General features: G+C 38.3%; 1 protein-coding gene across 13 annotated transcripts in view; it reads left to right on the top strand.

Moving 5' to 3' along the window:
• PAN3 (poly(A) specific ribonuclease subunit PAN3) overlaps window positions 1-10,805 on the top strand; it is a 73,649-nt gene extending 62,844 nt beyond the window's left edge. For 4 of the 13 annotated variants that reach the window (XM_044442408.1, XM_044442409.1, XM_044442404.1 and 1 more), the window contains 5 exons: window positions 1,681-1,820; window positions 3,393-3,522; window positions 5,207-5,271; window positions 6,102-6,240; window positions 7,855-10,805. In XM_044442408.1, coding sequence (XP_044298343.1) covers window positions 1,681-1,820; window positions 3,393-3,522; window positions 5,207-5,271; window positions 6,102-6,240; window positions 7,855-7,995 — 615 coding nt within the window. In that variant the 3' untranslated portion in view covers window positions 7,996-10,805. Of the gene's footprint in view, window positions 1-1,680; window positions 1,821-3,392; window positions 3,523-5,206; window positions 5,272-5,649; window positions 6,241-6,351 lie in introns of those variants that run through there. The other 9 variants (XR_006415915.1, XR_006415916.1, XR_006415913.1 and 6 more) reach the window with 9 other exon arrangements.
• The last annotated feature ends 3,199 nt before the right edge of the window (window positions 10,806-14,004 follow it).

Raw genomic sequence — 14,004 nt, 5'->3', positions numbered from 1 at the left:
TCAGGTGTTCTTAAATTGGAAATGAAATTTTGTGAACTTTAAACAGGTATTTAAACATCTAACCCAGTATATTGTCTTAGAAATAGGACCAGTTATGTTTTTCTTCACTGAAATGTTCAGTTCCTACCTGAATAAATGTGCTTCTTTGAAATGATGAGACTGTTGGCAATATAAAAGTGATGCTTATAACAGTAGACTTTTTACTAATGCCATTGTAAAACTTGGTACAATTCAGAGTCACAAATAGGCTTAGCATAATGTTAATATTGAGATAATATATATTCTCATCTGTAGTGCATATGAATATATATTTATTTTATTTTCTCTCAAACTCTTTAAGAAAGTATTATGAGGTCACTACAACAACTGCTTAATTTTCCTAAGCGTAGGATATTTAATTTACAACAATATTCTACAGAAATTTGGCTGCTAGAGTATATGGTGGGTGGCTTTGGGTGAGGATATGACAAGGCTGTTCATAACGTCTAAGAAATATTGATCTTTGAGAATAGCAGCATGTACCTACGATAAGAGTGCACCTTTGAATAAAGAATTGTGGACTGTAGCCTATAAACGTGAAACAAATTATCTTACTTTGGAACAAATTAGAAGTGTGGGAAGGCTTCTGGAACTTCATGTTAGAGCCATAGTGCCTCACCAAGAATTTGCAGACTACTTCAATGGTTCATGGTTTTGTGTGAACAGAATGGGATTGTGCTACTTTCTCCTTTCCCTTGCAGTTCTCTAGGCACCCCTGGAAATGCACTCCTGGGATATGTTGTGGAAGGCTGCAGATATAAAGAAAAATTGGCCAAAAAAAATCCCAACTTTGAGTAGAAGGGCAACTTAGGTTCCAAGTCAAGACTGTTAAAGAGATCACTTTAAATGATCGCATATTTGCTGATTGTTACATGGCTGTGGCTTTACTGACAGAGCTTCTTGCGGGGTGGGCATGATGCTCTATTTTTAAAGTAAATCTTTTAAAAGGTCTCTCCTACTTATTTGCTGAATGACCCAAATAGATTTCATACATGATTGTATACTCAGATGGCCGTATTCTACTTTATTTCTATTAGCTCTGCTTTGTGAATACAGTAGATGGTTTAAGGAAGAAAATGTGTTTAGGGGAAGACAGTTCTAGAACCAAGAAGTACATTAAGGGCACAATTCTATGCATTTTCTGTGCTACTGGTGGAGGATAGCTTGGAACTGTGGGGTCTTTCTGTCTAAATATGCATTCGATTGTGCCCCAAGTGTCTGAAGTACTTCACAGGAATCAGCGTTGATTGTCAGGTAGCAATGGATCTGTTATGCATTTAGAAGAAAATCTGGTGTGTCCTGAGGTGTCATGTTTCCTTACCATATCACTGATAGATAATACTTGACAAAAACTAATGAAAACCAGTAAGAATCTTAATTTTTAAGAAAACCATATAAGAAAACCCAGTATTTAGCCAATCTTTCTAAAGATATGGAAATTGTACTCTGCTATACTGCATGCTACTTACTAAAACAAACTTGGGAGATAAAGTGGATGACTGCTGCTTTATGATGATACATTTCTCAATTTCGATAATTGCTTCAAATAGCTCGTGTTTAAATAACTGACATGCATTTTAAAGTGCTAGGAAAGCCTGCTATGTGTTGCTGACCCTGATGAATTTACTCATTTTTCCTCAGCAAGCGGACTTGATTTCCCTTGGGAAAGTTGTGTTGGCTTTGGCTTGCAATTCTTTGGCAGGAATTCAGAGAGAAAATTTGCAGAAAGCTATGGAACTGGTGACAATCAACTATTCCTCTGATTTGAAGAATCTTATTTTGTAAGTTAAGTCTGAAGTGAACAGCAACTTTAAAAACAATTTGATTAATATGTGATACTGTAATTGAACATCAGGTGCTTTCTAGAAAATGTATGTGTGTGTGATCTAAGAGGATTACTTCAGTGTCAGAATAGAATCCATATGAAAAGAATTCTTCATGGTCCCAGAAAGATGGAACAATCCTTTCTTTGCAGGCATGTACATTCAGCTATGTAATTGGAAACATAGGGTTCCAACCAGCGTCATATAAAAAAACTTCAGCTCATGCAACAAGATTTCTCCTTGCTCTTTGCATAACCCAAACCTGCTGTGCAAGTTCCTCACCCTCCAGAGCAGATTTGGAAGGGATTATGGTGGGAGAAGGAATCCATTCTGTTGACAGACAGGTAGGATTGGCTAGAACTAAGTGACTGCACAGCACAGCCACCTAAGTATGCACGGAGCATTGTTGAGTTGTCCAAGCTCAGACTACTTCCTTCAGGATGGTTTATTCCCCCGCAGGTAGACAAGAGCTGGTACAAAACAGCAGGTGCTCTCCCCGTCATGCACTGCTGACCTTCTGATCTACAGTCCAGTCAGTGGCTCAACAGTTTAACTCACTACACCACCCCCATGCCAACCACTACATTACACTAGCTCTATTTAGCTGTTTTAGACAAAACTTGGCACTATTGAGAATGTATGGGTTTTTCTTAAAACATTTTCAAGTATGAAACTCAATTTTTTCTGTACAGCTAGAATATAAATATACTTACTGAATGTAGGCATTATACTTGGTTTGCATTGCCACATTCCCTAGTGATGAAAATGCAAGATGTCAACCTAGAATTGATGCTTAATATAACATTGCTTTGGTAATCACCTTGGAAGCCAAAGACAGTAAGAAATTACAGAATGGTATTTAAATACGTGTTGCGTGATGGTACTTATTGAATGGCAAGTACACTTCTGAAAAACTGGGCTTCATAGGAAACTGTATCTAGTCCAGCATTTTCAATGGCTTGCCAGGGTTTCTAGCAGGTGCCATTCGCAGCCCTATCAAGAGATTCCAGGGATTGAACCAGGAACCTTTTTAACACCGAGCCTATGCTCTACCACTGTGCTATGGATTGTTTAGTTGTCATCACTGTAGATTAAAGGTGCCTGCAAAATCTATGCAAAATAGTGGTACAGGCAGACGGTCATTAAAAATAAATGACCAGGCTAAATTTGAGAATGTGCTTAGGTCAGGAATTTGTGATTGGTACCAGAACTGAGTTCAGAAGGTCTTATCTACACCTAATTTTCTCTCAAGTACCCTTTTTCAGGAAGTAGATGTGGATGAAAACTTCTGAGCTATGAGTGTTGTTGCGCCTGTTGCTGACAGGTGGGAGCTAAGAAAAATTCCTTTCTGTTCTGCTTCAGTTCATAACCTTTTTACTCATCCCTATTCTGCAGTATATGAAACAGAGCTTTGTTCCATATTTTTTTGGTTTATAGATGAATGCAATCTTTCCTTGATTGAATAAGAGCTTTTCTTATTCAAATGAACCTTAATTATTAAAGTAGCATTTAACATACTGTTTTTGCTAGGTATTTGCTGACTGACCAAAACAGGCTTCGAAGTGTAAATGATATCATGCCTATGATTGGTGCAAGATTCTATACTCAGTTGGATGCTGCCCAAATGAGGAATGATGTAATAGAAGAAGACCTTGCAAAGGTAAGTAGCCATAAACCTGTCAAATATTATATACGGCAATTTGTAAAAATGAACTGTCTTTCCTATGGTAGTTAATGCCATTTTAATAATTTACCTTAGTTAAGGCTTGATCAGGAAATCTCCTGTTTGTAGCAGTTGTCTTCGAATAATTACATTAATTGCAGCTGAAAATGGTTCTTGGAGGTGTGATGGGAATCTGTGTCCAGTACTACAATATGGTCTTCTGAAAAATTAGGGCAAGTCTACTTCTTGGGGTATAGCTAAGGGAAAGTACATTGGTCTTTTGAAGGAGACACTATATTGAAATGTTGCTCCACTCCTTTCTAGGCTAGTTTTGTCTTCATTGATCATACATAAGAGAGGCATAGTTGATTGATTAGTTCTTTTTCCAATAAAAGACTGATAAGAAGGTATCGATTCACTTTGTCAAGGAAGGATAAAAAGGAACCATCTCTCTGGCTAGAAGGCAATTTAATAAATGGATTGAGGTGGCTTTGCTAGAAATAAAATAATGTAGATTGTTAGAATTATCACTTTCCTTCCTTTCAAGTGGCAGCAATAAATAGGAGTAACTTTTATCAGTTCCAGCAAGACACACTTGACACAGTCTTTCCTAGAGAAGGCATCTTTTCTCTTAATACCTCCAGACAGGAGTATTAAGGGTCTGCCTTTGATAATGGTCAAATGTCAAGTTTTCATCAAGTATTTGCATGTCAGAACATAAAAGTCCAACCTTATATCCACTCTGTCAGTTTTCCATTTGCTTTTGAGCTCAGTTCAGGTGCTTGTTCTAGCCTTTACATTCCTAAATGGCCCGGGACTAGTTTACATTAGGGATTGGCAGTTCTTGTATATTCTTGCTTAGGAGTCAAGATCGATGTCAGAGCCTTGCTCTTGCTGCCACCTCAAGGCTTCATTGAGCAAGCTTGAGGCACAGACTTGCTTTTTTGTTGATGTCATGTCTCTGGGATGCTGTCCCAATCGAAATCCACCTTTTTTGAGAAATTGAAGACACTTTTGTTATAAGTGGTGTTTTTTTTTTTTTTAAGTGTTGCAACACCTAGTTTGTTGCTCTTTTGTTGTGACTGGCTCTTTTTTTTAAGTGTTGCAAGACCTAGTTTGTTGCTTTTGGTTTTAATTTTTCTCCTCACTGCTGTTACAGTCTGTTTTTGGTTGCTTTCATTCTGCTTTTTTCTGTTGCTTTTAGAAAGTGATTCATTGGTGTGTTTGTACATCTTGTGATTTATGCTAGATGCCGAGAAATCCTACAGTACAAGGGAGGGAAATCTTCCTCCAAATCTTTTGATTTTCATGACCTTCAGCTCTCACATCAGGGCTGGCCTAATTTTGCTGCCTGTTTACTGAACATATTGGGGGAACAGGAGAGCGTTGGCTCATGTTGATTCAAATCTTTCCCCAGTCTGCCTATTTTGCCCTATCCAGGGTTGCCACTTTCAGAGAGTCAGGAGCTGCAAAGGTTTCTGATCTTGCAAAAGGGAAGCTTGCAAAGACAGGCCTCCTTTTCCAAGAACAGTTCTCCTTCTCTCTCTTGTGGCTTCTAGAATGCCTTCTGCATCCATCCCTGTATACAGTGTTGTGATTATGCAGTACTTTTAGTAAAAGAACTGCCTGCTATTATAATTATTATTCAAGCTTTATTTTTCTCTTAAATCTTATCTTCTAGGAGGTTCAGAATGGAAGACTATTTCGGCTTCTTGCAAAACTGGGAACAATCAATGAGAGGCCAGAGTAAGGAATTCAGCATTTTCTGCATCATGGTGTTCTATAAGGGGCACCCCAAAGAGAGTCTGAATGTTCACCTGGGATGATGGACTTGCAAAGTAGAGGAGCCTCTGAAATATGAGCTAGGCCACTTTGGTCAATTTTATAGCACACAGACCAGAACGCTCTTGTATGTGAATGTATAATTGCCACTCATGGTCTAGATGGATAATAGCATCCTGGTTTGAGGCATGTCTGGAGGCTGAGAATAATTAGTGCAAGGTGATGTTTTTTAAAGAGATCTTATTCCATATTCTGGCATATTTGCAAGACTTAAATTTAATTTTAAAATGCCACGCTATTAGTGCATTTTTGGGAAGGTATTTCAGTTTTTTCTCCCAACAGCAGCAAATATCCTTCAAGTGCTACAGTGCCAATTCTGGAGACTGGGAACAGTAATTGATATTTGTAGAGCTTGCATTCTCCTGGACACTGTAAGTCTAACCACAATAACTAATGATACCAAATGTAAAATGAAGTAATAGAATGTTTCATATCGAGTATGGAGAGCTACAGAACAGTTCACGTGAAAACCTCCTTGATCTTGTTTTCAAAATCAACCAAATCATTATATTCAGAGAAGAATATGCAGCTTACCTGATCTAAAATGCTTTTGACCCCATCAAGAGATTTTACAATTTTAAACCTCGTAAACTGAAGAATATGTCACTTTTTTCTTTATTTTTATGTTTCAGAAACTTGCTACAAAGCCAAAACAGCTTCAGTTAATATTTAGCATGAGTTGTTTATGAACTTGTACTCTTAATAAGAACTACAAACATTCTGTTTTACAATAGATTTCAGAAGGACCCAACGTGGTCAGAAACTGGAGACAGATATCTCCTGAAACTCTTTAGGGATCATCTTTTCCATCAGGTGACAGAAGCGGGTACTCCCTGGATAGACCTCAGTCACATTATCTCTTGTCTTAACAAGGTAAACTAGAACTACTGTATTCTGTTATCCTTCCTCTTCACTTCCTTTTTAATTGGTATGTAAAACAATGTAACTCTTTAAAGTACTTACGGTTCTTAAATTGGTTTCTAGCTGTGGCCAGGCAATGCATGATGATACTGTCACATGCCATGCACTTCAGTGGTCAAATGGGGGCTTCATGGCTGCATCAGAAGTCACTACAGCCTACCTGTAAGAGACATTGGCCTGGTTCAGACAGAATGTTAATTCAGACATAATGCTAACAACAAACAACAGTTCAGAAGTGGATGTGTCCAGTTTCCTTTGCCAGAGGATGAGAGGAGAGCATGTAAGCCCAGCAATCGCCCAGGATTGTTTCCATAGTGCTGAAGTATGGTGTAGAAAAAGTGCACAGGGAAAAGTTTTTCTTTCTCTTTCAGTACTAGAACCTGGGGTCATCCAAATGAAGCTAAATGGCAGGAGGTTCTGGCCAGGTAAAAAGAAGAACTGTTTCATGCAGGACACAGTTAAAATATGGAATTCACTGCCACAAAATCTAGCAAAGGCTACCAACTTGAACAGCTTTAAAGGGAGATTAGCCAAATTCCTGGAAAATAAGTCTGTTACTGGTTATTACCTTGGGAATCAGAGGCAACATGCCTCTGAACATGAGTAGGAGAGTGTTTATCCACTCATGTCTTGCTTGTGGGATTTCCCTTGACATCTAACTGGTCACTATGAAAATAGAATGCTGGACTAGATGAGACTTGGGTTTATCCAGCGTGACTGTCCTTACAATCTTAAATTCAGAATCAGTTCTATATTGTTATGCAGTGAACTCCTTCACTGTGTTTAGACTTCAAGGCAAGAAATGCACCATACAACTAAATAGGCTGGTCCTTATTTTTCTCCTGTAATTTTGCTTAAAGCAATTTCAGTTATGTGGTATCTGTAGTACTGCTGTTTGCTGTTTGGCTTGTACCACTCAAAGATGCACATGAGGGATTGCTTGCTTGCTTGCTTGCTTGGCATTTCTTCCATGACAAAATTTCCTTGCACATGGAAAGCTACTATATGAAGGAAAAAATATAAGCTTTCCAAATGCTGGGAGATTTTGAATGGTGGATTTTTTCAAACAAGCAATTGCAAGTATGCAGTCTGAGGTGGTATAGAACCACAGTAAGCCTATACTTCTATGTGCCTACCTGATGTGTGAATTGTGTCCCAGATTCATATTCCCTGCAGTTTGACCTGCAGTTTTGAATGCTTTCCCCAGTTTCCAGGTGATTGTAGATTAATGTGAATTCCCTTCACCTTGTTACTGGGCCTGAGTCAACCTGTATTTTTGAAGTTCTAGTAACTCATTATAATTTCCAGTAGGATTTCCATAATAGCCATACTTTAAAAACCAAGTAGGTTGCTGGAGAGGCTTTTCGTCCTGAGCTGTGGATTTCCATCTGTACAGTGGCAAATAATAGTACTGCCTAAACAGGAATGATGTGTGGATGAATTGAAAAGAATTGTAGTCTTTTGCATGTGAAACTGCTCTTGAAGTTACTAGTGTCTTTATTAATTATGATACCAAGCACTATTATTATATGAATATGCATGAGGTTTTCTGCGCTTTGATTTCAGCTAGATGCTGGTGTGCCAGAAAAAATAAGCCTCATTTCCAGAGATGAGAAGAGTGTACTTGTGGTAACATATAGTGATCTAAAGCGCTGCTTTGAAAATACTTTTCAAGAACTGATTGCAGCTGCGAACGGCCAGTTGTAGTACTTGCTGAAAGCATGCAGGACATTGCTGAGGAACGTAACCGTAGCAAATTGCACTACAGCTGATTGTCATCATCTCATTTCACATTTTGGGAAACAAAACAGCAGGAGATGTTGCACTTCAGTCAGGTACACTGTTACGTGAAGGGAAGAATGTTTTTGCTTGCCCTTGAGCTCTGGCTGCCATTGGAGGCTTTATCTGTGAAGAATTTATTTTAAAATAAGGAACACATCAGGGGCATGATGTTCCTGCTTTTATTTTTTCCACTCGTATATGCACTAATTTTAATTTTTTAAAGACTTTCTGATCTCTGATGTTTTGCCACATTGGATACTTACTAAGGGAATCTCTTTGCAAGGACATTTCTGGGATAATCTTTTTTTTTTTTTTTGCCACTGAGTATACTGCAGAATTTATTCATTTTGATATTATTTTGCACCCCAGATTACTATAAAGGACCAGGTAAATAATTTCATAGAAATTGTGTTCTGTACATTACAGTGTAGCTTGTAACTTCTGTAAAACTGTGTCATATGTCACCCACTGTTAGGTTAACCAATCAAACCAGAAGGTGCATATTTAAGAAAACAAAACAAAAAAAAAATCAAGGTATTGTAGGTATATCACATGTAAAATCCCGTTTTATTTGGTTGAAGCTTTGTCTAAGCAAAACAGCACCATTTGAGACCTGTAACTTCAGGAGCATATCCAAATTGCTCTAAACACAACCAGCGCCTTTTAAATAAAATACCTGTTTGTATATTTTCCTGCTAATCAGATGCATTTACATTTATGCAATTTTTAATAGAATTTTTTATAAGACATTGTGTTACAGGCCTGAGGTTTCAGGAGTGTATTCCTTTAAGTTACTTATGGTATACTTTTTTTTGTATAAAGTTCTGTTCTTTGAACCACAGCTTTATTATGGTACTTTACACTGGATACAGATACAGAGACACTGTTCAGAGGATTAACTACACACAGCAGTTGTCTGGCATCAAGAGCGTTTGAAGTTTTATAGCCTGATTCTGGAGCAATGATGGTCTGCTGTGCCTTTGCAGTCACTGCTTAGCCCAAAGTAATATTACTTTTGATAATACTCAACACATGAATATTCAGTTTTCATGTCTGGATTCTGCCCCCACCGTACCACAGTTAACTTTGTGATATCGGATCCACAGTTGTCCGCAAGCTTGGTTATTCAAGGGAATTTGTAGTAAAACACCTATACTTTGATACTGAAGACTGCCAAATATGTAGGACTATTTTTCCTTTCTTAAAGCAGTAGTGAAGACTGTGTATCTACATCCTTTCCCCAGCACTGAATGTTCAATAGCACTGGGTGCTCACCATGAAGAAAAAGTGGAAATTCTTCTCCAAAAGGTGTCAGGACTGACTCAAAGCACTTGCAACTGATGTTACCGGCATCCATTTTATTAATTCTCAATATTTGTAAATTTCAGGTGAATTTTTAATAATTCTCTCCAGTTTTATAAGCTTTAATAATGACACTCTGACTTTAGATTTGCCTCAAGAAAAGCAGTGCTCTTCATAATGAAGGCTTTGGAAGACTAGAGACACACTTGGCACCTTTTAATGAGACATGGTGGAGCCTGCAATTGGTAGCATCAGTTGATGAGCTTAAATCAATAAAATCAATTATCAGTTAATCTGGAAAAAGTTTTAAGTGGAACATAATGTTTAATATTCAGAGAATAACAGTTGCCATAATATTGTTCTTTTTTAACGTCAAAAGGAACAGGGACTTTGAGATATGAATATGGCAAACCAGTCTTTTATCATTAGCTCATGTATTTGAGGAAGAGCAGCTGTCTTTTATATGTTTTTGAAAAATCATATTGTAATTCTTTTGTACAAAAAAGTAGTACTTGTATTCTGGAAGAAATATTGAATGCTTAATTTATAAGCGGGCTGAGGTTTTGTTTTGTTTTTTCCTTTTTCCCACTATTTTCTTTGAAAATGAAAGGGGATCATCTCTTCAGTTGCGGGAATTGGGAAGTTTTGATTATTTTGTGGACCAATATTTTGGGAAAAGCAAAGGCAGGGGTAATGCAGGGCTTCAGTCTCATCCTTGCTTATACCAGCAAGATTCACTTCTTAAAAGACAAGTTGCATTTTGCAACTGCTTGTCAACACGTGTCCATTGCTTTAGCCCCAGTAATCTCAGGACTTGGTTTAAAGTTAAAGAGTAGAGAGCCAATAAGTTTCCATAAGTATATGTCATCCAGGAAATATTTGCTGTTGGTACTGCATAGAACAATGTGGAGTTTTGTTTTATTTGGTCCATCTTTTGGAATTTTCTGCTTTGGTGTTTTTTGGGGGGAGAATTTACTCCAATATAATTCCATTTGGAAGGCTGTCCGGAAACTTAGTATGATCCAATCATAGGAAGAGTTATATCTGTAATCCCTAAAACGGTAGCATTTAAAAAAAAATCTTTCAATGCCTACTTTTTCCACATGGGGAAACAACTCTGACCTTCCTATCTTTACAGTCAAAAGCACAGAAAGGACAACCTTTTGAAATCATGTGATGTTAGTTCATTTAAATTTTCTTATCTGTTTTATCTTATTTGGGTTTTGGTTTTTGCTACACTGTAAATACATTGGGGGTACATAACATTTTTGTTTTCGTTTTGCCCTTGTTCCAGTTAAATTTTACATGTGAACAGCTTCCCCTAAAAAGCACCAGTATGTTACATTCTGATGTCATGATCCCACTATGTGTTACCTTTTAATCCTGTTTTTCATGTGTACAGCAGTATTTTTAATAAAGAATACCAGAAATAACATAGCCTTCTTTTGAGCATGTGAAAATTGTGGGTATTGTGTTCCATTTGTTACATAGTTGACTTAAATTGCATTGGATGTTTGTTTTGCTTCATTTTTCTCTGCCACACATTACTGCAGGGATTGGAACAGTGTTTGACATACAAGCATTATTTACCACATGCCACTAGCTGAAAATCATATTGCCTATTTGATGTACAGATATACTGGCCTGAAAAGAGCAGTGCTGTGCATTTCTCACTCATATAAAAACACCAGAATGAATCTGCTCCTATCAGTTAAGTTCAAATGCTTAGAGGAGCTGGAACTCCCTGAAAGCTAATTTTAAATGCCTTCACATTTTGTTTGAGCTCCTTTGACAAACGTGCAAGATTGCTGTTTGATCATTTGTTTCCTGGAAAGTTATAAATGAATTCTATGAAATTTTCCATGCCCATATTTAATTGGTTTTCACTGTTAAGCGCAAGCGTAACTTAAAGCATGGAGAAGGCCTTTGTACCCTCACACTCCCTGTAATATGTTGATGTAAAGTGTAAAAACTTATACAGCTTTGTACAGTACTTACATAAAAATGTCTCATGTTTTTCTTGCATAAATTAATCTGGACCATTGGTCCCTTAAATTGCATTTTGCCTCAGAAAGTTTATTTTGCAAACAGACTAAAATAAAAATTGCAACAAGGTTGCCTGGTGCCCTTTTCTCGGGCAGTCAGAGAGCAGAAGAACTTTACAAAATGTAGCTCATAGTCTGGAAGACCTTCATCTGAGCCTTTTGAAAGGGTATGCACTGCCTTATTGCCATGGAGCATTCTCTTTCTCTCTCGAAGCTTCAAGTCCTTACATAAGATTTTTAGCACATGCCTGTAACCCTTCCACACCTAACAGTGTGTATGCATGCAAGGGAAGCATCCTTGCAGTTTTGCATATCATAGTGGTCAGTACCTCAGAAAATTGGGATCGCAAGTACATCTTTGCTGTTGTGTAATGTGCCGACCAGGATTTACAGCCCTCAAGCAAAATTTCAAGTTTTAGCATTCCTTGTAGCTACCTTTGCTATTTCAGTATTTGCTGTTAACCCTGGATTGCATTTACATAATACTTTTGAAAGACTATAAATAATTTTAACATCATTTACTCATCACCAAAATACATACTCCTGGAGGACAAAGTCTAAGAACCCTGTGCTGGACTTTATTTCTTTTGTTCAGTAGTTCACAAATGGGAGCAAGGCTTTTAAATCAGGTATACTTTTGGCTCAAGACTGTTGAAGTATGTTGTTTATCAGAACTCAAAGTCTCCTGTGGTTTTCTGAGGATTTTCACCATTAGTGAACATCTCTGAGAAGTGTTGCTTTGCTAGTCTTAAGGCAGCAAAAGAGGAATCATCTTTGGCAATTAAGCAGTTTGAATCTGAATCTGAAGAAGTGCTACTTGTGCTTTATTCTGGCATGGTCGTCTGGAAATCCTGTGCAGTCAGATTGGTTCTGGAGCATGGGGCTTCCCATTTCTTCTGTTGACCAATAAATATGGGTGGTGACCACATCATCTGCGGATAAACTCAGGCATAGAAAAGGCTCTGTAGTGGAATGGCAGAATCTCCACCAGTCTATACAGCTACTTAGGCATTCTTCTCATGCAGTATAATAGTGATAATTCCATACCACCCAGTAGCTGAAGCTCTTCAGGACCCTGAAAGGGGATGAGAGAAGTTCTAGTTGGCTTTACCACTTTATGCATCTCTGCTGCTGGCCCCCAGGTCATGTTGGTTTCTACATCACTTGCAGAGTCTTTGCACAGGTGCAATGTACTCCAGGCTTGTGATGTTTATGCTTTCTACTTACACCATTTTATTAATGTAAGGAGAGCAATGTCTGAATTGGACTTGCATTCTTGACTCAAAAAGCTAGAAATGTGCACATTTTCTTAAATGAGGCAGGTGCTGATACCAGATCCACAGCATTTTCACTAGTCTTGGAATATCTTTGTAGTAGTGCACCTTTTCAAATAAGTAATCATTGATTATTTCCCATATTCTCTGCTTTTCACCAGCATTATGGTGCCCAATTTCAAGTGCAAATCATGTCCAAAGTTTGTAGTTCTCCCATTTGGTTTGTCAGCAGTTCGCAGAGTATTTACTGGATGCATGGCAGCAGTTTCTGCACATTCTTCAAGGCTGTTGCTGTTTGGATGATTAGCTGTTAGCTGCTGCCCAAAACAGGATTTACTTTATTCTATTTGTTCCTTGTTACATCAACTGGTTTTCCTTATCAGCATAGAAATAAGTTTTCGTCCATTTGTAGACAGTTTTGTACATTGGAGCTTGCCTAGATTCTATGGCAGGAGAGCTTTTCTACCAATGGATAGAGCAGCATTGTTAGCAGACTTGACAGCAGAGCTGCACTTCAAATCATCGGTCACCATCTTTCAGGTCTAGCACTTACTAGGCCACAAGGTAGTGGTTCATCATGGCAGGCTCCACACGGGGCCCCACCAGCTTTGGTTTCTTCAGACCGTCAAGCAGTCCAAAGAGGCTAATCATACATGTCTCTGCATTTTTCTCATTGGTCCATATGATCCTCACCTGGACTAGATGTCACTACAGAGTGTTTGTAAGGAAATCCCCTTTGTCATAAGCTTGTCACTTATCCATATTCTGATGGCCAACACATACTTCACAGGGAGTGTGAAGCCGTGCCAAATAATGAAACCACATAAGCTTCCTCTAGTTGCTTTCTTTCTGAAAAGTACTCCAAACTTTCAAGGCCATAGTCTATGGGCAATGCATTCAAATTGCAACAGACATCCATGTTCATCAACCAGAGTCAAAATCATTTCCCCTGGCTAAACTGGCAATGCAGATCCTGAACTGGTTAATCTTGCAGAATATTAGCCTAACTGCAACCCACATTGTCAGAACCAAAAGTTCTCCAGCGGATGTCCTCAGCTGATAATCTCGAACATCATATGAATGGGAACTGAATGTGAGAGTTCTGGACCTTGTACACTCTCAGTGAGGGCAGAGGGGTGCTGAACATTGAGCTTTTCCCGTCTCTTTTGCCGCAGAGCAGGAGTAGACTGGGTTCCTTAAGGGATGCTTTCCTACCTCCGTGGACTGGGGCACTGTTCAACATTTTCCCTCCGTGAAGGTAAAGTTAGATGCTACAGTAAGGATCCTCATCAGCCCATGGAGGCCATGGCAAG

Source organism: Varanus komodoensis, unplaced genomic scaffold (assembly GCF_004798865.1).
Source record: "Varanus komodoensis strain SLA01 unplaced genomic scaffold, ASM479886v1 scaffold4, whole genome shotgun sequence".
In the NCBI taxonomy this organism is placed as follows: Eukaryota; Metazoa; Chordata; class Lepidosauria; order Squamata; family Varanidae; genus Varanus; species Varanus komodoensis.
This window is presented reverse-complemented; position numbering and strand designations above follow the sequence as displayed.